This window comes from Zonotrichia albicollis, chromosome 12, assembly GCF_047830755.1.
Source record: "Zonotrichia albicollis isolate bZonAlb1 chromosome 12, bZonAlb1.hap1, whole genome shotgun sequence".
Taxonomy (NCBI): Eukaryota; Metazoa; Chordata; class Aves; order Passeriformes; family Passerellidae; genus Zonotrichia; species Zonotrichia albicollis.
In genome coordinates this window covers 16,184,012-16,207,996 of record NC_133830.1, presented here as the reverse complement: position 1 = coordinate 16,207,996, position 23,985 = coordinate 16,184,012, and the positions used below count along the sequence as shown (strand labels likewise).

The window sequence follows — 23,985 nt, the reverse complement described above, 5'->3', positions numbered from 1 at the left end:
TCTCACTGGAGACATCTTCCTCAGGCCACACACAAATGACTGGGAAGGAGTCACTTAGGCCCAGGCAGTTATAGGTGAGCTCCTGCCTCAGATGGGAGGAAACCTGCAGGGCTCCCACAGCACTGACAGCCTGGAGGGGGACTCCTCCCTCATCTGTATGGAAGCATGGCAAGGGCATCACTTCTCACTCACATTGAATTCATCAAGAATTTTTTTAAGACCCTAATTGCAAGTTATATCTGCTGCTTAAGTGTTCCAAATACCAGAAACACTTATTTTGACCATGCCATCACTGCTGGAATAACTTTAAATATATTTTCTGCATGGTTTAAAAATACAATTAATAATGTACACACATGAAAACCATGTAGATAAATACTTGTGTGGCTAGCAGAATTTGCATGGGTAAGATAATATTCTTTTAACTGGTGCTTCAGGCATCAGCTGGTGTTTCCATTCTTCAGTGAATATACAAAATTCTCAAGGTAATAATTACAGTTACTGAAGTTATAGCATTTTTAATCTAAAGAAAATTGCCCTCTAGCAATAAAAACAAATGGACAAAACAGACATTTTAAATTTAGTCTGAATGCCTCTAGTTCCTGACAGCCACTGCCTGTGGCAGGGCAACGGCCACGTGACTCAAAAGACAGAATGTTCTTCAGAGTGCACAGTCCAAATGAGTATTTCAAACAAGGAGTGTGCTCATACTTTGCCACTTGACAAAAGCAAACTCCATCTTTCAGCATTTCCAGTGCCACACAAATGCCCCTCTGGCTTTAGTGCAGCAGAGCAGAGAGCTCCATTGGTGTCTCAGTTCTCCCTCAGTGCCAAGGCCACAGCAGAAGGGCCCAGAGAGGGGCAAAGCTGTGAATGACGAGCACAGGTCCAGGAGGTGCCTGATGAACATTTCCAACCTTTGAGTAAGACCAATGGAGGATGTGAGGGTCCTTTGTGGAAGCAGTAACACAAAACCTCCCTGGCAGCCCCTCGTGCTTTACAGATGGTGTGTGTTTGATGGAACCACGGGTGGGGCCCTTGGCAGCTGCAGAGGAGAGGCAGGTACCAGGTCCATGAGTTTATTTACTGCCATAGTGGGCAGGCTCTTTGTCAGACTTAGGAAGGGCTAAAATCCAGTGATTTACATATTTGTGGTTTGGTATGAAGGCACACAGAGGAGCAGGCACACAAATTTGGGGAAATCCAAAAGTTCCAATTTCAAGCATGTAAACAAAATCCAAACAAAAAACAAACCCTCTATTTCACTCTATTTCATTTAAAAGACACACAGACAACCACAATACTTTTTAACATGTTATCAGTTGGTAGTTATATTTATTAACCTTAGAGATAAATACCTGTATGTGGGTGTGTGTGTATGCACCTACATTTGTTTCTTTACTCTGCAAATATCTATAAAACTTAGCTGCAGTGATACCCAGAATCTTGAAATAGGAAATTCCCTCCTCTTTCATTCAATTGCTCTAAAAGCAGGGACTGCTTCTTACACCAATCACTACAGAAGAGCACTTGCTCTTTTATAATACAAATACAGTTATTCAGTAAGTTATTATGATTAAAAATAAGCACATTCACAAGTACAGCTACTCTTTGAATCTTTGTCAGCCTTGAATTCTCCGTTGAGTCTCTGAAATCATAGCTCACATCACTAAAAGTTTTTGTGCATGTGAACCTTTCCAACCCAGACAGAAAAATCCCTGCTGCAGACAATTATGCATAAACTATTCAAGAAGTGAAGCTGGAACAGCAATGGATCTCCTGTGACTCTCACAGCAGTGACCCTTATTTTGTGTGGGTTAACATTATTTTATCCAGCCTGTCTACACAAAAGAATCCCCAGCAAAGACAGCAGAAGTAGAGGACCCTGTTAAACAACCACTTAGACAAGAGTGCTTAAAAAGCAACTGCTTTTTTTTCCTCTTTTAAGAGTCTGCTTTGCACATTTAGTGTGCTTTTTTGCATAATTCACACATGCAAGAGCTGCAGCACAGACCATCTGAATATTCAGATGAGTTTCATAGTGTGGAGTTCCAGATGTTATTATCAAAATTAATCTATCTTTTTATACACAAAGTCCATGGTAAAGGCACCTCAACCAAAATGACAGGATGGAGGGCTTCAAATGCAAAACCAAAAAAATTCTGCACAAACCATCTTCCATCAAGGAAAACCCTGTCTGAGACCTCCTTTCTCAGCAATTTGAAGACTGGCATGAATTGCTTTTAAGGAATCATTCTCAAAACTACCAGCAAAGGAAGTATTCAAAGCCTAATTATTTTAACACTGTAAAGACAAGTTGGATTATCCACTTGCTTTTCCATAAAAAACCTGCTCCTTGGAGATCATGCTTTTATTTTCCAGTTTTAAAAATTTCCCAGAAATGGTTGGAAAATACCATGACTGCTTCAGTCATACAGTGTTTAATTCCCTTAGATTTATCCCATCCTAAGCAAAGGGATGTTTTTTCCTGAGCTTGCACCACGTTCTAATTTACAAGACCTGGTAGAATAATTACAATCTGCCCTCAGTGTGTGAGCACAGCTTAGCCCACCAAAGCATTTGTGGTTTATAAAAAAGCATGGGATTGTTTACAGCAAGCTTCTTTGTGGGCAATTCACTCCACTGCACTGCAAAGCTCTCATTGAAGAGAATTTTTACAAACATACCTTACTAGAAAAATTAGCATAGAGAAGGTGACTTTTTGTGATGAGTTAAGTCAGTGGGAAAACAAACACCTGAGTACAAGAAAAAGCATCAAGAGCAAAAGACAGTTCCAGGCATGAGAGGCAAAGCAGAGCTTGCAGAAGGTCTGGGGAGCAAGATTAACACTGGAGATGAAAAATTACTTTAAACTGAACAAACAAAAACCCACATCTACAACTTTGTGGAATGTTCATTTGGAATTCAAATTTGTGGATCTGGATTTTGAATCTGTTCAGCACTTCAGGAACAAGGTTACATTATTCCACCTCAGACTACAGTGAAACATGTACTGTTACTGTGTCTTGTCAACCTATTTTTCACCAGACACGTTTTACAACACTTGCTTGAACGTTAGGATAAGAATAATTTTCCTTTTACATAGAACTTCAATCACATTCTTCATTGTGAATAAAGCAGAGCATTAGGACATTCGATTTATTCACACACAGACATCTTCAGCCACATAAGAACTATAAAATTTACAATGGCATTTTGCTTTAAGTACAAAAATACACATCAAAAATAAATTCCAAAAAATCCCCCTAAACCCATATTTTTTACATTTTTTCTGATATTGCAAATCTATTTAGTAACTAATATTTTTCACCTGCTCAGATGTTTTTAAGTAATTAAACTGATACACTTAATAGAAATGCATAACAGTAACACTGAGAAAATACAGTAAAAAAAAGATACTGATTCTGTACTTTACATGATGAAAATTCAGTGTAAGACCCAGTTACAATACAACAATCAGGTCAGGGTTCAAGATTTTCTGGACAGATGGTTAACTTCAAACACACTGACCCCCTATCAGACTGGATTAGTGCCAAGAGCACTCAGCCTTTCCTACGGAAAGTGGGTCAGAGCAGGTTTTATTCAAGTGCTTTGATTTGATGCATCATGATTCCCAAAGAACTTATTAAAATCTGGTAGATTAAGATATTGGTATATTCTCACATGGAAAATGGGGTTCCTTCCTGGCCATCACACTTACCTTCACATTTCTCCAGGATCTGGACAGTTTCACCTAGTTCCAGGACCAAGCCCTGCGGAACAGTTCCTCGGAAGCTGCATATCACTGGAGGGTGGGGAAAAAGAGAGAGACACATATGAGGCTTGGATCTTTGTGTGAATTTTCTTCTAAGCATAGCCCTTTAGCTCACTCCCTGCATAAAAATAGCTCTTACATAGCTGCCCAGAAAACCTGTCAGCCAACTTTTCCTCATCAGGTGTGCTTATTCCGGCCCTTATCGGAAATTAAGCTCAACAACACCATAAAAGCTGAGCTTTTAAAAATATTTTTAAATTAAGCAAGGCTTGTAATCACTTTAATCAGCAACCTCTGATTTATATTGCATACAAAGATTTCCTTGTCTCACAATTCTTACTCTACTCCACAACCCATCAATGGAACAGGCTGCCCAAATTGCAGAGATTAAAACAGGAAATCAACTCTAGCAATTACTTTTCTCCAAGCTGAAACTATTTCAAATATAATCTGTGCATCTAATAGACTGCAAAATTCCTATGATACTATATATTATATTTAAGCAGACATACAAAAGAATCCATAAGAATCTGTCTTTTCATAAGCACTAACACGATAGCACATCTTACTTTTCCAGGTATCCTTAATTTTCATTAACCAGGGAAAATAAGAACCTATCTTAATGTTTCAGAAAATATTAATACAATAAATAAAACCACTAAATTAAACCTGTTTTTTAAAAGAAGTTTTAAATATTCATGGTATATAATGATATATTCTTTATATTTATCAAAATACAAGAGGGACATGGACATGGGCAGTTCCCTCAAACAAGGGGGAGTTGCAGGTAAGGTCCCACCTGCCCCCAGGCCCAGACTGAACGCAGCACTCCAGTCAAACACACCCAGCAGAGCTCCCCTGTCACACACCCCGGAGCATTCCAAGTGGAATTCCACGAGCAGAAACAGCGACCCCCAGTGGGCACCATCCCCGTCTCCAAGGAAGGTGGGCATTCACTCCCCTCCAGCGGTGGTCACGGTGCTCCCATGTGATGGAGGCACATTTGTGCATTGCACAGAATATTCTGAGTTGGAAGGGACCCAGCAGGATCACTGAGTCCAACTCAAGTGAACGGCCCAGGAGTTCCCAGCACCACCCTCCAAGCAGCTGAGTCCAGCTCCTCCCTAAAGATCCTCCCATGCCAAAGCCATGAGTCCCTTCTGACTGCCAGGAAGCTGAAGAACACCATGGAACCCAGGACTGCCACCTGCACCATGTATCACAAGGTTGGGCTCTTGAACCTTGGATTTCTAAGAAATAATGAGAAATGCAGATACAAAACTTCCACCAAAATGAAAGTGCATTTTAACCCTTTGCACACACTTCATAATGGGCAAGGGAAAGCAAGAACTAACTACACCCATCAGGCAAACACCCACATGAGGCCAACACAAGAAAGAGTGAAAAAAAGATCTAAAGGGAACCAAATGGCACCAAATGCTTGCATTTCCCCAGTTGTGGGATCTCAGCACCTCAGGACTGAGGTGCCGAGCCACCGAGACCACCCCTGGGGGGCTCGGGAGTCCTGGAATGTTCCAGAAGTGTCTGGTGGCTGGACTTTGACCCTACACAGGAGACGACACCTGTATGAGGATAGGAGGGTTTCACTGGGGTGAATGGTGAAGGGATTAGTTAATTAGAGGGTGAGACACAGGGTTTAGGATTTCTGTACAGGGGGGTTTAGAGAAGTAAGATGGAGGAATTGGGGCGTGTCCTGTCCTTCTTCTTCTTCTTTTTTTCCTCCATCTTCTGTGGTGATGGTGGCACTTTGGGATTGGTCATTACTAAAAGTGCACCGGGCAATAAGGGTGAAAGGTATTGGGGAAAAATGATAAATATTGTATATGTAACTTTGGGTATAAAGATAGGTGACCGCCCGGAGGGCAGGGAGTGTGCTCATGGCTGGCTGCTGAGCAGAGCTCTGTCGGGCCGAGAGAAAATCTTTTAGATAAACAATTAATAAACACCGAGACCGAGAAAAGAACTGAAGCCTCTTCTGGTCCTTTGATACGCGGCTGCCCCAAGGCCACCCCGGGCCTTTCCAGGCCACCCAAACAGCCGAAAACCGGACACCCAGTGAGACTCAATGCAGGATTTAATCCCAAGAGTTGAGAACTCAGAATTTCATCAAGAAGCCTAAACTGCTCTCTCAGCTCTTATGGCCCAGCAGAAGTCACCGTCAGTTAAATGAGGCTTTAAATTCTTGTTTACATCAGAGGCGGGAGAAACACAACAACTGGCTCCAGACTGGAATCATGCAGACAGCATAATCCAACAAAAACTCAGCTCATCAGCATTCTGCATCCATTCTTCACCCGTGAAGAAATCATAAATATGGATTTCAACCAAAGAAAAGCTACTGAAAGCCTCTCCCAAAGTGCAGGAACACTGACAACTGAAATGATGAACTGGCAGGACATTATCAAACCTCCAATGGCTTTTCCTTCTTTTTTTGCCTCTGTAGTATTGTACAAAGCTGGATCCTTTAAACACAGAAAATGTTTTCTTTCTTCTAACTTGCAATTTTACCAAATTAGGAACATACAAGTTGATTTGCAAAATACCACAAAGTCCTGTATTAAAATGTGATTTTTTTTTTAGTTCAAACCAACAAAACCACTAAAAAAATTCATGTATGTCTCAAAAAGGGGAATTTCAAACAGCTTGATAAGAAGCTACCTTTGAAAACACCAGAAAACAAAACGGAGGAGTGTTAATACAGTAATAAGATATTCATTTATGAGAGTCATTTTAGATACATTAATGATTTTAAGAATTAATACAGGCATGATAATATTAAAAGCCAGTTGCCAGACCATTTTCATCTGTTCTGAACATGCCATGGATCTCATGACAGAGACACCACTCATGGGACGTGTGGGTGTTGCTGGTTGTAGACAATAGAAAAGTTAAATCATGGAGGAAAAACAACTCAACTGCTCTTACTCAGCCAAGCCCAACAAGAAACACTAACTGAAAACATTATTGCATGCTAACATTGCATTAGGTGCTCTGAATTGACAAACAGCAGCTGAATTCCTGTGACAATTATTTACTATATTAAAGCTACTGAATCAAGGGTGCAGCTGGGAAAGAAATCACCAGTTCTTTGGCCATCAAATATCTGCCTATTATGTAATAACACAGGTGGGTTTGGAATAAAAGCTACAGGAAAGGTACCAGGAAAAGACAGTACCGGGGTTTTTTCAATTGCTGACAGAACAATTTTTCAAAATATGGTCAGGAATGGTGACTTGAACATATTTAGTCTTACAGAAAGTGATTCTAACAGATGTGTTATTTTACAGACACAAAGTGTCCATTTTTAATAGGATTCTACTGGTCACACAAAGAACATCTGATAGAAGGACTGCACAATATGTGATTGGCTCTTCAGAATTCAGAGCACTCTGTTCATAAGACAAACAAAGCTCTTTTCTTATATCTACTTCACTCAAAAAAAAGACTAAATAAGCAAAAATTACAAAACAGAAATCAACTGATTCCATCAGCTCTAGATACAATCTTTGTGATCACACTCAATTAGAAACTTAATTCTCATACAAAAGTAACACTCCCCTTTCATTCTCAATACAACAGTATTGAATCTAATTCCTTTTGCAATCACCAATAAATTATATTAGTCTCTTCTGTTTGACAATTTTTATAATCAATCCATAGGATTGGTGAACAGCAATATAGGTATTATCAGAACAGTGCAAGACAAATCTCAAGAGTAAATTATTTTCCAGCCACACTGAATCGAAGTCAGGAAAAATTAAAGAATCTAAGTAAACTGACCCAATAGACCAAAATGTCTTGCTACACTGTGTAACAAGAACAAAATTTAACATTTCTGAAATAAAAAAGAATGGTAAAAACAACTCGTGGACTATGACCGAATCACAGAAATTTAAGGCTCTTTTATAGTCTGATCTATTATTCCAACAGTTACTTTCCAAAAAGTTATGGATGTTACTCATTTGTTAAGCTAAAAATGCATTATGTAAGACAAGCTTATTTATAGAGTCCCTTTTAGGTACACAGTTCTTCTTAGCAGCATTATTTGAAAAATACAATCACAAATATAAATAAGAAATACAGAGTAATTCAACTACTCTGAAGAAAACCATTTACAGAGAGGACTCTGACAATTGATTTCTTTCTTTTCCATGTAAAGAGAAATTCTTTACCCCACATGATCACCTACAAACTGTCCATCCATCCACAGGCTTCCATCATTTCTTACAAGATCCACATCCTTGGGCACCAGAACACACAAGTAACACATCATCTAAACAGGCACAAAGCAAAGCTCTTACCCACCGTTTACAGAAGTGACTGATCCACTGGACTCCAGCACACACTGCTGAAATATTTAATATCCATTTTCAGATATGAAACCCCTTGCCATCATTCAGCTCTATAAGGAGGTCATAGCTCCCCTCACCAAGTCATTTCAGCCAGCAGTTACAGCCAACATTCACTGAAGAGGAAAGCTGAGAAAGCACCACATGCCATGTGACCCAGGAATTATCTCCAGGACTGAAGTCCCTTATCTGTGGGACTGAAACTGGACCAAAGGAAATCCTTCCCTCTTCACCTCTGCAATTTCTCAGTGAGAAAGGCACAGCCCAGCTCACACAGGCAGTGACCCTCATGCTGTACCAGAACACATGAAGGGATTGTGGGGTACAACACACAAGAACAGATGGCATTGCAATGATGGTTTCAAAAGTCAAGCGTCCAAGAGATGACAGATTTTTCTTGCCCATGGATATGCCCTGACACAGTATAATATAAACAGCTGCACTGCAAGTCTCCAGCAGAAGAGAAACTGCATCAAAAGTCAAACAGGGCCTGTTAAGCCAATGCATCTTTGCACACCTCTGACTCCTCCTGTGCTCCACCTAAAGCAGCTCCTTGCTATGTGAACAAAGATGATTCAATTGATACAATTCAGGAGGCTTTACAAACGATGTTCTCAAACAGCCCCTGTCAATAGCTCTTGGAGAAACTGCACTTGGCTGTGATAAAGTGGCAGGTGTTTGCACAGATAAATAATCAGCAAAGTGATGTGAAATAAAAGAGCCATTTCCCTTAGTGAGGACAGATTGAGCAGCAAGCTCTGAAGGGATCTCTGTTGGAATCCTTCCTGTTTCAAGTATTCCTAAATAATAAAAAAAATCTCATTGTTTAGAGAAGCCACAAAGTTTATAAGGCCACTGAGGCTATTCAGAGTAATAAAGAGCTATAGATGGACCCAAGCTCCATGAGTAGAACTGGCAGATGAGCAGTGTTCAGTTCACCTGCATGGCATTCCATGAGGGATGAACAATCCTCATCTCACACACAAAATCATCATCCCCTCCCTTGCTAGTGCCACACTGAGTGGAACCCTGGAGTGTCAGAGGTCTTATTGTAAAACTCAGTGCTCAGCCACTGTCAGAGACCACCCCACATCACACAGAATGTTGTCTTGGGGGAAAAGGGAAGGCACTGTTACCCACAGTACTGCATAAAATTCCCAGTGAACCCCAGGAGCCCTTTTCCCCTTTGCCAAAAAGGACTGAACAGCATAAGAGCAGGTAGAAAGAAGTGAGAGAGAACACAGCAAGGACTGAATGAAGGCTTTTATGTGATTGATTGTTAACCACGATGGGACTTCTGTACCAGGAAGGCTGAAAGGGTGGAGAGGGGAGAACTGACAGAAGGTGCACAGGGAACTGTTGCTATCCACCTCTTCCAGTTCAGAAAGCAGAGCAGTGCCAAATGAAGCAGCAGAGTTCAGAACTTAATTAAAGCACTTTTCCACACAGTGCACAAACTGTGAAAGTCCTCATGAGATACCGTGGGTGACAGAAATGAAATAATCACTGGAGCTCCAAAGGCAACAGGACAAACCCACGGATGTGCCCCAGGCCGGGGAAGGCTCCACCCCCGGCGGGGCAGGCACGGGGCTGGGGCTGCAGCGCGGGGTTACGGAGCAGGCACCGCCTGAGCTTCCGCTCTCCTGGGCCACGGACTGCTCTGGGACCCCATCCCAACTCCAGCAGGCAGAGGAGAGCACCACCCACACAGAAATGCTGAATCAGGTTTCACCTGTGTCATCGTTGCTTTCTGCTCCCAGCCACAGAAGTGGTTTCATTTTTGCGGTGATAGAATTTAAAATGTATCTTGCTCTCAAAATCCTTTCCAATTCAGGTTCCCGTGTCCCAGCCCGCCCGCCCAGCCTCACCTGGGCTGCAATGCTGCCACTGATCATTTCCCTTCCCAATGGATGCCAATGCCCTGACAAGCACAGCAATAGAAATGTGTCACATTTGTCACATCAACAGTGGGAAAACCCAGGACAACAACACAGAAATGCCAGAGAAGTGCCCAGCCCAACACATCCAGCTGCTCATCCCCTTAAAACATGATTTTTTCTTAGCATTTGCACAAGTTATGCAATGAACTGACAGGGCAATATGCCTTCTCATGTACTTTCTTATTTTTTTAACCTATTTCTACACATTTCACTGGAGACTACAAAAATATTTTGATCTTGCATAATGTTCTATTTACACTACATAATATCAGTTCAGCTCATGAGTAATTTGTTTATTTTCATAAAAGAACAGAGCCCTTTCCCTCCCTACTGTCCAAGATGTAACAATGAAAATAAGGACTTATTTAAGTAAGGGCTGAGAAACAAAATCAGTTCAAGAGTTTTCCATGTTTAATTGTTTCTTTTTCCTTCTCCAAATCTAGACTATGTGTCTCCAAATCATTAAATTGGGCTTTTAAAAATTATTTTTTATTTCCTAGATTTTCACATTCACAATAGAAATCTTTGCTACTGGAACAGATCCAAAATGCTAAATCACATTTGGATTTTTCTTTATCATAAGATGTTGGTAAGGCCATGATTTAATGGATTTTATGGGTTAATATGGGGGGGAATTGTAATTTCTTGACTTTTCAACACATCTCCATTTACAAAAGATAGATCTTCTTGGACTTCATGACAGTTTTTCCCAGTTCTCAACTCATTGTAATATTATTATCTACCTTATTAAAATTCTGGTAGCTTGTAATATTTTTAGATGACACTTGCAGAACTAGTGGTTCAGGTTAAAGTATGTAATTTAATTTTTATAAAAAATGACGAAGTGTACTGCACTCAGCTTGCAGTTATTCAGATTATGCACTGACCATCCCTCAGCAGATCCTCAGCTAAAGCCACTGCAGGAGGAAGGGCAGGGAGAACACGGGAGAGGCACAGCTGCAGCTGCATTGCTCCATGCCCAAAACACCTCGACAAGGTGCAATCACACCGAGCAGACACTGAACTGTGCTCTGTGCTACAAACAGAGCTCCCGAGCTCTGTGCCGGTGGAATTTATGCTTTCTAACACATGAGCATGTTTTAAACTCACACCTCTAGCACACCAGCTAAGAATGTGGAGTATGTGTTTACTTGGGGTAAACACAAACTGAAATTTCACAGTCCTTACACAGCATTTTGTATTCAACTGCTACTCATTGTCACCAGTTAACCCCGAACACAAGTCAATCCCTGAGCTTAAGATTGATTTAGATTGAATTAAATACTAGATCATTATCAAATGAGCTAACATTTTCTATTTAAGAAAAAATGGAATTACTCCAAACTGATAAACTAATAGTATGATGAGCATGTATCTTTCCCCAAAATAATTTTCCAATTAATCGAGCTATTAAAAGTGTCTAGTATGGCACAATATATGCTAGGCTTAAGAGCTGAACAGGATAAACTTTATTTTCTTCTCTCTAACACCCAGGTGATAATAAAAGCTCCATGTAACCCAAGAGCCACCAGGTGAGCCCAAAGATGGCTCTAAATCCAGTAACTTTTCCCTAACAGAAGCTAAAACAAGGAGGGGAATGAAGGTATTAGAATAGGGCAAGGATGTGGCTTCCTCCCACTTGAGACATCAATGGACTGGGCCTTCCTCAAAGAAGGTTTTTATTTGTATTGATTTTATAGATGTATTTAGTAGCATTTTCTATACATTTTCTTCTATGGAGCCACACCCACTGTTAAAGCCCCATGAGCCCAGAGCTCCACACGACTCTTCCATCACAGAAATGGGGGCTCACTTGTTTGGCCCCTGTGCACCAACACTCCCAGAAATTGTATTAAACAAGCGAGACAACAATTTTTATTCTTCCACTCCATGGTATTTGTGTTTTGAGAATTTTCTAAGCTACCTTTGCTTAATAATGCATTTTCCAAGAAGAGCAGATGTGGATTTTCTGCATTTAGGGCTGGCAGAGGGAACAGTCTCCAGGCCAGGACAGGATGACTGGGCAGGAAAACCAGCACTGACCCAAATTATCCCACAGAGGACAAGGGAGAGGCAGATTCAGCTTTACCTTTCTGTGAGGCAACTGTGTTGCACAACCACGCCTACGGCAGCACTGAATTAATACCTCCCAAACCTCCCCACACCTTCCAGTCTGAGCCTCTCTCAGAACCACAAACCTTTTCCCAACAAAAAGAAGTTCTTGAACACAGAAAATTGTGGGTTTAATAATTTAAAATAGCAAGATGTAGTTTGTGATGAAAAAAAACCCTTTCACATTTTTATAACAAAATTAAAGGCCAATATGATTAATTTTTTTCCTTTGTGGAACTGCTTGATTAAACCTGGCAGCTTCATAGATTGCACAGTTAGAGTCTGATAATATTTGACAAGGGAGCAGAACCATGAGGAAATGAAAAGAAAAACATTTCCATTTTATTCTACAAATACCTGCTATAATGTTTTCACCCTCACAATACACCTTCCAAGTATTTAAATTATTAATTGTGGGTGAGGGTTTCAATTATTTGCCAGAAATGAATCTGAGACTTGCAGATTTATTTGCAAGTGCAGGCCTCATTCAGTAAGTACATCCACAAAGAATACAGGGAACAGCAAACATTCTAAAACATTCCTGTGTTTAAGCGAGATGACAAAATGAAATATTTAGATGTGAAAGAGAGGATATAACCAATTACACCTTAAAAACCCAAATGAAACATGCAGTTTTTGCAGAAGGAGCATTTCTTGCAGGGTGCACTGGTACACATGACACAGAACAGAGCTCTAATCCGATTGGAATTGCCAGGCACTAATGTAATACACACACACAAAAAAGATTATCAAAAGCTGATTAAAAGCCATCCAAACATTACAATCGAAGAGTACAGATTAAACAAAAGACATGATTTAGAAGAGGGCTAAAATTTTTTGACCTTATTAATGGTCTTTATGAACTTTTATGCCAGATCTCGATGAAGAAGAATATACCTGAGAACTGAAAGCCAGGCATCACACTTTGGGCTCTGTGCAGTGCCCAAATTACAGCACAATTAAGTGAAGGTATTTCAGGCTGCTCGGGGAGCAGTGGCAGTTGCTAGGCAGCATCTGCTCCTGTCAGAGATGCTTCTTTCTTTGTGCAGCACAGAACCCCAGCCAGGAATACTGCCACCAATGGATTATTGCAAGGCAGCTTACTGCCATCACATGGCATCTGCAGAGTGCTCACCCGCTGCCTAGCAACACCGCCTCTTTCTACTGAGTCATAGCAGCACCAGGACAATATTCCTGCAAAAAAAGAAACAGATGCCTGAGAAGAAAGGTGATCATTCAGTAGCAGAGCAAAGGATTGCAAGCATCCTTCCCCTGCCCTCCAAGATAAAAATAGAGATTAGGCTCAAAAATCATGAGCTGTTTAAAATAGTTTTGCACATCCTGGTGGCAGGAGGTGGGAGAGAAGGAAGGGACCAAAACCCACAGTGTTGTCCACTGCCTTAGCTGTGCTGAGGGACTGGTCTTGAGCTCCCAGCTTTGCAAAGATCTATCCTGGTACTTCATCCCCTTCCTGTCATCTCTTCCATCAGCTCATTCACCCATACATCATTCCCTCTATGCAGAAAGTGAATGCAGCAGGCTTTCTCTCCCTTTGAAAGAGAGCAAAGGCTGCTTCAGTTTCTGAAACCTTCTCCCTCTTTCCAAACCCAGCTGGCAAAGAGAACTGGGCAGGCTCTGCCCAGAGAGGTGAGGAGCTGCTCTGCACTGCTGCGTTCCACAGGCTGAAATGCGAGCCTGTTGAACAGCTCACTGTTCAACACCAGAAACAAGGTAAGAAACCAATCAAGTTTTGTCTCTGCTGGAGGGTGGAGATTGCAGCACCTCTCCAGGGCTTGCCCACATGCACTCCTGACTGCAATTCGCCCCCACGGCTCCTCCTTTCACCCTGCAGCTCTGAGAAGTGTCTGCACCTCCCCAGACAGCAGCCATCCAGGAGCCAACCCTTTCCTATGCTCCGTTCCCAGCTGGTGCCAGGCAGGATCTCAGACCCTCCTCACCTCACCCCTCACACTGTGAGGTGCAGCCCCAGAGCAACTGAAGGGGGAAAGGAGCATTTCCACAGCATGCTGGTGCCCAGGAACACAGCCAGGGACAGAACACCACTGGCTCAGGGATCACCCCACAGCACCTTCCAGCCTGTCCCATTCTGCACAGGCTACAGCCTGAGACTTCCACATCTCCCATCTATCTGTTCAATAAGTTCTTAACACATCAAAGCTACCTGGGCATTTATGGTCAGTTTGCACATTTTCAACGAGCAGCAGGAAGGGAAGGATAGGGCAGATTTATAAAAATAAATTTACCAGCATACAGCTCCTGCATTTTAGCTGAAAACTCTATAATATTTATAGAGTCAGCCTGTACTGGCTGCTACACAAGAACTCTGCTGAAGACATCTCTGAAACCTGTCAATCCACCCATAAGAACTTTGACTTTTTTGGTTTGCAACTAAAATACAAAAAAAGGAAAAAAGCATTTGACTGGCAAAATTGAAAAGGTTTTCTTTTCATGATTTTCAACTCTTCCAATCTTCACTGAAGCAAATGTGCATTATTTAATGCTATCAACATCATCTGAGATGTTGGGGAAATCCTCCTTTTCTCTTTTTGTGTCACCCATACAGGTTTATTTATTTATTTATTTATTTAATAAAGCATTCTCCCCCTGTTAAAATGAGAATATAGTCTTCTGCCAGAAATACAGTCACTCCAGAAGTGGGGGAGAAAAAGCCAAAATGAAACCAACCAAACAAACCCAGCAAGATCTATAGTTGCAGTTTGGGGCCTTGCTGTGATGAAGAAAGAGAGAGAAACCCATTTTCTACCTCCTCTGCCCCAGAGTCCAAAGAGAAGCTGTTCCTGCAAGAGCAGTGCTCAAAACACCATCTTCCTTGGCATAAACCCCTGGGACCACAGAGATTACCAAACACCGATCTGTTAAAAAGAAAAACAAGTGGTCCCTCCCCTCAGATCAGTGCACTGGGAAGGGCTGAGCTGGAGCAAGAGGCAGGAGGATGATGATGGGATGGGATGATGGATGGGATGGGATGGGATGATGGATGGGATGGGATGGGATAATGGGATGGGATGACCACGCACTTCCCCAGCAGGCAGGTTCCCAGGGTATGCTCTGCACACACAGCAGGGCCAGGACCTTGCCAGGCCCCAGGACAGCTCCTGCCACTCCAACAGTCCCTGCTGGAGGAAAGGCCTCCCAGCAGCACCTTTAAACAGAGGCACAAGCATGGAGAGGATTCCCCTCATCCCTCACACCCCAGGCCCACAGGCAGTGTCCAGCTCCATTCTGGACAGCAACAGCAGATGTCAGGGCAAGACTATTTCACAAAACTATTGATCCAGTTCTAACAGGCACAGCAGAACTACACTGTTGTATCTTTGGTTTATCAAAATTCAGGTCTCCAGTCATACAGATCATGAGCATTTAGAGAGAGAAACCAAACACAAAGATGCACCAAAGTTCCAACCACAGTTTTCAGTAACCCTTTTTTCCAGTAATTCATATATTTTTGGATTCCTTGTCCCACTCTGGCTGAAGCTTTCTCACCTGAGCCTGCACTCTCTGTCCATGTAACACAGCCCCACACACAAAGCAGTGCCCAGGTGAAGTGGGCAGCTCTCTGCAGACAGTGCCACAGGCATTCTTCTCCACAAAGGGAGAGGTGGGAGGAACAGCAACATCTCCTCCTATCCCCCCACACCCAGAGTCGGTTACTGGAAACAGCCACTGCTCCCCACAGGGAGCATCCAGCACTGACAGATATTCTCCTATCCAAGGCTCTCTGCTCCCTTCAGCACCAGTTTGGGCAGCTCACCCAGCACCCACCCAGCAAGGCAAAGGACCATTGGTGCACTGACACCCAAACAGTCACAGATTGCTTGCAACTGTATTCTGCTTAACAGTTCTGGGTTTCTCTGACATGAACTCACGGGTTCCTTTATCAGGTTCAGAAGACTAAAAGTGCAGGTACCCATAAACATCTTGTTCATAAACATTTAGAGAGGGAAGAAGGGCCCTGCTGCTCAGAAACACAGCCACAAGAGGCTTCCAGAACAGTGAGGCACCTGCCAAAGCACTCTGAGCTACTCTGGCACCTTGGGTAGCTCAGGGACTTACATTCAACAGAAAGAAAATAAAATAATTCACCACTCCATCAACTGCCTACTGCCAACACTAAAAGCATTTAGTGCCCCAGCTTCCTTGCACTGAAATAAGAATAAAGGTTTGTCTGGATGTTTCAGAGAACAGCAGCTTACCTCTGAAAGCACAAAGGCCTGCTTTTAATCACCAAGAGTTAGCTGGCACCACTTGTCATAAGCTTTTCTTAAGGCTTAATATCCAGAAAGACTCAAGAAAAGAAAAAGTAGTTAAAAGCTGAAGAGGGACAGAGGGAAATTTTATCCTTGGAATAAGTAATCACCTCACAACTGCACTGGAAAGCACTCAGGCTGCTCAAAGCCTCACTTCCCTGCCTCCCAAATATATTCCCTAAGTTTGGACTAAGGACTTATTGTTTGAACAAACAATAAAACATGTCTAAGAGGAAGGAATTACGGCCAAAAAAACTTTAGAGATGCTTTCAGGATCTCAGAAGACCGCACAAAGTTCATTCTGACATGGAAAAACTTGAACAGAGGTTGGATTTCAACATCAGGCACTTGAGTGAGATATTTTGTATTTGCCCTGAGGTTCAGTGAGCAGACAGATTTTGAAGCAGAACAAAGTGAGAAATGTTGTGAGACTAAGGTTGCTTCATAACTTTACAACAACAATCAGTGGAAGGAGCACTGTCAGTCACAGCTGGTTTTGGACCAAGATCCCATGGTAAGCTTCCTTTGGGCTCTTCCTCAGTGCACAGCACACCTGAGGGAGGAACACCACAAACTTAGGAACCACACTAATTAAAGAAAAATTTCTCTGGAAAAGGAGGGAAAAGTCACATCAGTCTCTTCAAGAGCTAAATAATTTTCCACAGACTTCCCATTCTTTGGTGTTTTCACAGCCACATCTGAAAAGTGCTCCTGTTTCTCAAGAGAACAAATCTATGGAATACATATGGCCACCAGTAACAGCAGCTGTTGGTCCCATCAGGCAGTTCCAGCTCCTCTGTATGAGAACCATTTCCAAATAACAATTTAATGTGCTAATCATTAAAGCTTGTCTATCTACATGTCACTGCACATGAACACAGAAAACTTCCTCATTCCCAATCATCCCCCTCTTGTGGGCTTTGAGATGCCAGTAAATACGTGGTAGAGAATTTTCTAATTCCAAATTCTGGTAATAGTACACGTTTCCCTGATGTCTGCATTGGAGCCTGACTTGTTAGGGGCAGAATTGCTGCACAAAAGGCTTTGCAAGGGTGGTGGGACTCGTGTCCAGCTGAGCTGTTCCATTGACTCTGCCCTAAGGAATTCACTTTCAGAGGACTAACAAAAAGTCATCCTCCCTCTATTCCCACATACAGCTGCAACAACAGCCTGCACCATCACCCCAGAGTTACCAATTTTCTATCCCTTAAGTGGTTCAAAAGTGAAATTATTTTACATTTCCTCACTAATTTCACTCTCAACACTTGAACAATGAATTTAAACCCAAAGCACACAAGAAACACCTGATAGAACCTGATTAACCTTTTTTTTCAGCAAGCCAGAAGCTCTTAATCTGCACTACTATGCACAGAAATTCCAATTTCAAGTTCTTCCCCACCCACCCCTATTTCCATTAAACACAGAGGAAAAGATTGCCAACGCACATCATTAAATGTCTCTTGTTACTGGATGTATTGTTAGGTGAGGACAGAAAGCCTGAATACCAAACTACTTCCACCCTTAGAAAACCATTCTAAAAACAAAACCCCTTCTGTGTTGGGGGTAAGCTTGGGGAGGAAGTGCTTTTGCCCCCACCCTACTGACCAGTGGCTGAAGTCCTGCAGGTCTTAACTGAATACCTAATACAGCACAATAACAAAGAAATGGAGAAAATTGCTCTAAAACCCACAAAATCATCCAAATTTAAACCCCATATTGCACTGCTATCACTTCTCACTCCAGGATCGCCCCCACAGTCCCATACAAGCCCTGCAATGAACTGTTAAACATACACATCTCACTTCTTGCCTTTGTGAGCTTCTCAACTTCATTTCTCCTGTATTTGGAAAGTTTGGGCTAATTTCTACTGCCAATGTATTTGTGAACAACTGGTATGTAGATAATCTCAAAGTAGTGATATCTTACATGTTAATTCTCATCCAGTTCTGCAAATCAGCTCTTCATGAGAGCTGCTCTAACCACAACTCTTTGGCTTAGTCTTTTCTAGGACAGACAAGCCAAACTATATTAATCTCTTGCCCAAAAGAGGACATTTCATCTCCAAGTTCTATCAGCACCCACAGAATTCCAGATTTACCCTACTCTGAGCTGAAGTTGCCCACTTAATGACACTTCAGTAACCTCTCCTGTCTATATGATCATAGCCCATCAGGTGCATCCTGGGAGCTGCTCTTTTCCAGAGACTTTTCGAGGTGTGATTCATCTCCCATCCAGTTAAATAACACATATACATTTCCTTTATGATCCCTGACTGACAAATTCCTTTGCTCATTCTCAAGGCCTACAGGTTCAAAAAAGGCCCTTAGGAGCAAAGTAGTGAATGGCAATTACTCCAATCCCCGGATCATCCCTTTTCCTGAGCAAGTCCCCAGGTACCAGCAGCACTTCCCAAGGCAGAGGAGCACAGAAGGTTTCCAAGTGCATCCCTGACTGGTTCCAAGACAATCCCTGAAGAATATCCTTAGTCACCTCCCTCCTGCTGCCAGACAATGACATCCCCTGGCACAGGGACCCAGGAGAGAAAATGAAATATAACCTATGTCCCTAACCCAGCACCTGATTCAAGGATTGATATTGGTTCCCATCCAACAATGGGCATTTTCTTTATGTGGGAGAGGGACTTTTCTCTACCTCTCTGAAACTTTTCATTTTGAAACCTGTAACAAACCACTCCAGTGAGTGAGTGCAAGCACAGTGCCACTCACAGCCCCCTCCAGCAGCTGCCTCTTGTGTCAACAGCTAAGGCAGGGTCTTGTGCCAAGAGCCCTGAGGAAGGAAGGAAGACTTTTCTAAGTTCTGCAACCCTGCTTTTCCCAGCATAAATATGAACTGGAAGTGTGGAAGCCAAGGTCTAGTGACAAGGGGGAAAAAAAGAAAGAAAATCAAGACGCTGATCAAAAAGCTGCAGTACAAAACCATAACTAGGACATTGTGATGTTCCATCCTTTCTCAGTATGAACAAGGGAAAGTTTAGTTGTATTTATTTGTGCTTACAGATTTATTTTTCATTGTTACCAAGCAAGCAGTGAAAATAAAGATTTAAAAAGCACTTTTAAATAAAACAACAGATTTTAACCCTAATTCTCTGAATAAACTAAGAACAGATTCTGTTGATGCAGGCAGGTTCTCCTCCTCCATGACTTCATACATACATATTTAATATGGTCAGCCATACAAAGTGGCTTGTTGATACAGCATCAATCAAATTTTAAAAAAACAACAAGCAAACAAAAAAATCTTTCCTGAAAGCCACCTAAATGTGCTCCTTGCACAAAAATAAAAGAGGAAAAACTGACAGTCTAATGAAATAATCAGCTCTTACATTACAGCCAAATGTTGTTTACTAGAGTTCTATTTAACTTTTTCTTTTAATACATTAATATTTAATACTTGTTTTTTAAGACTAAACTAACTAATCAGATCACTTTAATAAATATTTTCTTAGAGAGAGACTGCTTTAAAAATACTAAAACACTAGAGGGCTAGAGAGCCTTGTCTTCAATAATCAGCTCAGAATTCTTATTAATTGTGTTCATCACTGGCCACCTCAAGCCACCTGTGCAAGAACTGTCTGCTTTGCTTCAGCAAGTCTCAAGTTTTAAATGCAGAGTTAGGATCAGAGGCACTGAATATAAGTATTTCTAAATAGAGGGGAATTACTCACAACAGCCACCAGGTAGTTGCTATAGCAGCTGAGAAATAAAATCAAGGAAGATCTTCAAGGTTGTTAGGAGAGTGTTTGATTTATTTAGAAATATCCTGAGCAATCTTTTAATATCTTTGCTGCAGATGCATGCAGTGATCTGTGTGAGGACTGGGCATTACAATGGAGTTCTACAACTGCAAGTGTGGAAAACTCCTTGTAACTGCAGGTGGGCACAGAGAGCTCCAGAGCTGGCCAAAAGGCACCAACGTTGCCATCGGGAAATGTCACATTGCCCTGCAGCCAAGGGCCTGTGGCAGCACAGGAGGATCTGCACAGGAGAGTCTGCACAGGAGAGTCTGCACAGGAGTAGCTGCTGAGGCTCCAGCAGGCCCAGGGAATGCTCTGAGGCTCCCTGCAAGGCAGTGCACAGCACAAAGGCTCCACAGCCGGGTGCTGAGAGGGGAACGTGGTGTCTGAAGGATCATTTCTGTGAATGATCACTGACAGACACAGGTAAGGCAGCAGAGCACCACCTGCTTTCAACAGACAGCAGCATCAGGGTGAAGCACTTTCAGTGGCACTGGCCCTTGCCTGGCACACAAGGACAGCTATGGCCAGGGCCTGGATGCCCAGATGTGCCTCCTGTTCCCCCAGAAACCTCTCTGTGGTATCTCGCAGAGATAACTGATTCCACTCAGGGACACAAAGTTCATTGCCTTAACCCAAAGGCAAACCTTCAAACTTGGCATGGTTTAGCAGGAGCACAGAGAAAACACACAGTGGTTTTTTGGACAGAGACTGCTCTAACCAAACCCAAACTACCAAAGCCCAAAGGCATAAGCTCAGAACAGTGACTCATGCCAAGAAGATTATTTTTGCACATATTACTTGTGGAATCAGGATAATTTACACTGCTATTTCCCCTCCCCCCTCCTTTTATTTTTTGCCAGAGCACCTTCCAGCAGCAAACCCTCAGGTCCACACTTTCTGCAGACTATTTGCTTCAAAATGCACAAAAATTACCCTTCCAGCCAGCAATGACAGATCTACTTGTGAAAAACTGATATGCCACTCCTCACTTGTAGTAACTAAACCCCAGGTATAAGCAGCATTTTTCACCTATTTTCCTTCTCTGGAGGATTATCAACAAATTTCAATTACAGGAAAAGTAATTAAAGCTACTCAAGAACAAAAAAAGCTTGCCTAGAGATCACCAAAACTTGCACAACTCAGCTGTTACCTCAGCCCTGCCTACAGGTGTGCTGTCTGCAAACGAAAAATCCCCATCCTTAGAGGAATATTCTCCAGCCCAGGGAACATCACTGAAATCACACTTGTTTTCATTCACTGCTCTCCCTTCCACACACCTCTTCCAGACTTGTTTACAACCTGACTGGAGATTTCCCAGCTTTTCTTTTCAAATATCTGCATAAAAAAATTAGTTCACCTGTTTTTTGGATCAAGGTAAAACAAGGATTCTCTCGTTTGAGCACATGGGCCAAACATAAAAACAAACACTGAATATCAAACCCTGCAACATGGCAAAGAAAAACAACTACAAAAATAGAAGGAAAACAACAAGATTTGGGAGACAGATAATTATTTTCTGAAGCATCCATTACAATTACAGCAGTCAGTTTCATCCTAGGGTAACCGAGGTGCTGCTGCCCAGCAGATGAGGTATGAAAAAAAAGTCCAGCATCAACTACATTAAAAATCCCCAGCAAAACAACAGCTTGGTATTCCTGAGTGCATCCAGCTGGGATGGATCAGGGCTTGTTAACTTCATATACTCCCAGCGACCAACAGACACAGCAACAGGACTGGAAGCAATGACTCCCAGGTGGTATTTTCTGCCACTTGTTTTTATTACCCTACACTTGCAGGTTCTCATGTGATGCTGCATTTGAATTTATTTTTTTTAAACAAAAGTGATTTGCTTCATCTCTCTTTACTATGAAGACAAGTGGGATGTACTAAGCAAAATATCTGCTGTACAAGATTAAAAATTAATAAGTATTTTTTTATTATTAAATTAACAGAAAGCGTTTTAACAAAGAGGCGTTAAGGCTTCTAATTGCTCACAAGTTAAGTGCCAAAATCCCACTTTAACAGTTCCGGTTAACAGATCATGTAGCAAATTTGTTGATACTATTTTAAATATTTTGTAGAAATCAATCATCACTACACACTGTGGAACTTAAAAATCAATATGCACAACTGATAACTATAAATTTAATGAGGCGTTTAAGTAACTAATCAGGGTAGCAGTAGTAGCTTTTATTATTATAATACAAATCAACAGTTTAAAAAAATTAAATCGAAATGAGCAAGATCGAAGTAAAAGAAATTCTGTATCTTCCACTTCATTAGATGCAACATTTCTGCTTTTATCAGGGATTTACACGCTAAAATAACAAACCAAAGCCGCCAACGGTGATGCCTCAGATCAGAGCAACCACGATGCCAGACGGCTGTAAAGTCTGATTTCCCAAAACAAGGAAAAGCAGCGCAGTCCGCAGGCACGGAGGCCCCGAGCCCCGCTCCCGGCCCGCCGCAGCCCCCGGCCCGGCCGCCCCCGTCCCCGCGGCCGGGCAGGTGCAGCACCGACGCCCCCTAAAGACACCGCGGCAGCGCCGGCCCCTTCCCAACTCCATCCACACATCGCCTCGCTCCGCAGATGGAAACGCAGGGAAAAGGGAACCGCGCGCTTAAGTAGATTAAGGGCTCAGCAACTCGTTTTCTGATTATTTGTGCGATCCCGACCCCAGCGCGGGCCCCCGAACTCCGCTCGTCTCTGGCGTCGCCGCGGCGGCGCTCGGGGAAATAACGCGAACCGAAGCGCACGCAGAGCGCATCCAGCGGTGCGGGCAGGGCAGGGGAGGCAGCGCCGGGCAGCCCCCACAGCCCCGCGGGCAGCGCTGCCCCCATCCCGGCTCCACCTGAGGGGCAGCGCCGCGACCACCGCCGGCCCCGGGGGAGGGGAACGGCCGCCCCCCCACACGCACAGCACAGCCCGGGGTCCGGCGGGGAGAGGAGGGGGCGAGCGGGGCGGGGGAGGGATGCGGCAGCACCTACCCACGCCGTATTTCTCCTCCTCGGTGGGACTCCACATGCTGCCGGATGGCTCGGCCGCGGCCGCCGGTCCCCGGGCAGAGCGCGGCGGGCGGGCGGGCGCCGCTCATCGAGCGGGGGCGGCTTCTCCTCCCCCCGCGCTCAGCGGGGGCGCCGAGCCGGCAGCCCCCGCCCCACGCTCCGGCCGGAGCTGCCCTCAGGGGTCGCTTCGCCGCTGCCGGGGGGCGGGGGGAGGTCGCCCCCCGCCCGCCCGGGCGGTACCGGCCGCCGCGCCGCTCCCCTCCGCGGCCGCTCGCCGCCGGCCCGGCGCCTCTCCTCTCGCGGCCCCCGCGGGCTCCGGCCCTGCCGACGCGGCGGCCCCGCGGAGCTCGGCGGCCCCGGGCCCCCTCCTCGTCGTTCTGTTTCTCCTCCTCCTCCCGAGCCGCCGCTCCCGCCGCCGCCGCCTGAAGGACTCGGGGCTGCCGCGCCCCCCCTCACGCTCCCGGCGGACCTGGCGCGCACGCGCGGCTCGCGCCGCCCCCCCCCCTCCCCGTGCGGCCGCACGAGGCGCGCGCGGGCGCGAGGCGCGGGGAGGCGCGTGCCCTCTGAGGGCGGGCAGGGAGCGGCCGGTGCCGGGACCCCCTCACGAGCCCGTCCCATCCCCGTGGCCGGCTCCATCCCCGGCTCCATCCCATCCCCGCCGCACCTGCCGCCCCGAGCGGCTCCCGGGAGGCCGGCCCGCAGTGCAGCACCGAGCCCGGCCGTGTTGGTCAGCAGC

The 23,985-nt window shown here is 43.9% G+C and overlaps 1 protein-coding gene across 11 annotated transcripts in view; it reads right to left on the bottom strand.

Annotated features, from left to right (window-relative positions):
- Positions 1–23,730, bottom strand: part of DOCK3 (dedicator of cytokinesis 3) — a 184,913-nt gene extending 161,183 nt beyond the window's left edge. For 9 of the 11 annotated variants that reach the window (XM_074550057.1, XM_026792412.2, XM_026792415.2 and 6 more), the window contains exons 1-2: positions 23,232–23,730; positions 3,722–3,805 (exon numbers count right to left, since the gene is read on the bottom strand). In XM_074550057.1, coding sequence (XP_074406158.1) covers positions 3,722–3,805; positions 23,232–23,268 — 121 coding nt within the window. In that variant the 5' untranslated portion in view covers positions 23,269–23,730. The remainder of the gene's footprint in view (positions 1–3,721; positions 3,806–23,231) is intronic. The other 2 variants (XM_026792416.2, XM_074550059.1) reach the window with 1 other exon arrangement.
- Between the last annotated feature and the right edge of the window lie 255 nt (positions 23,731–23,985).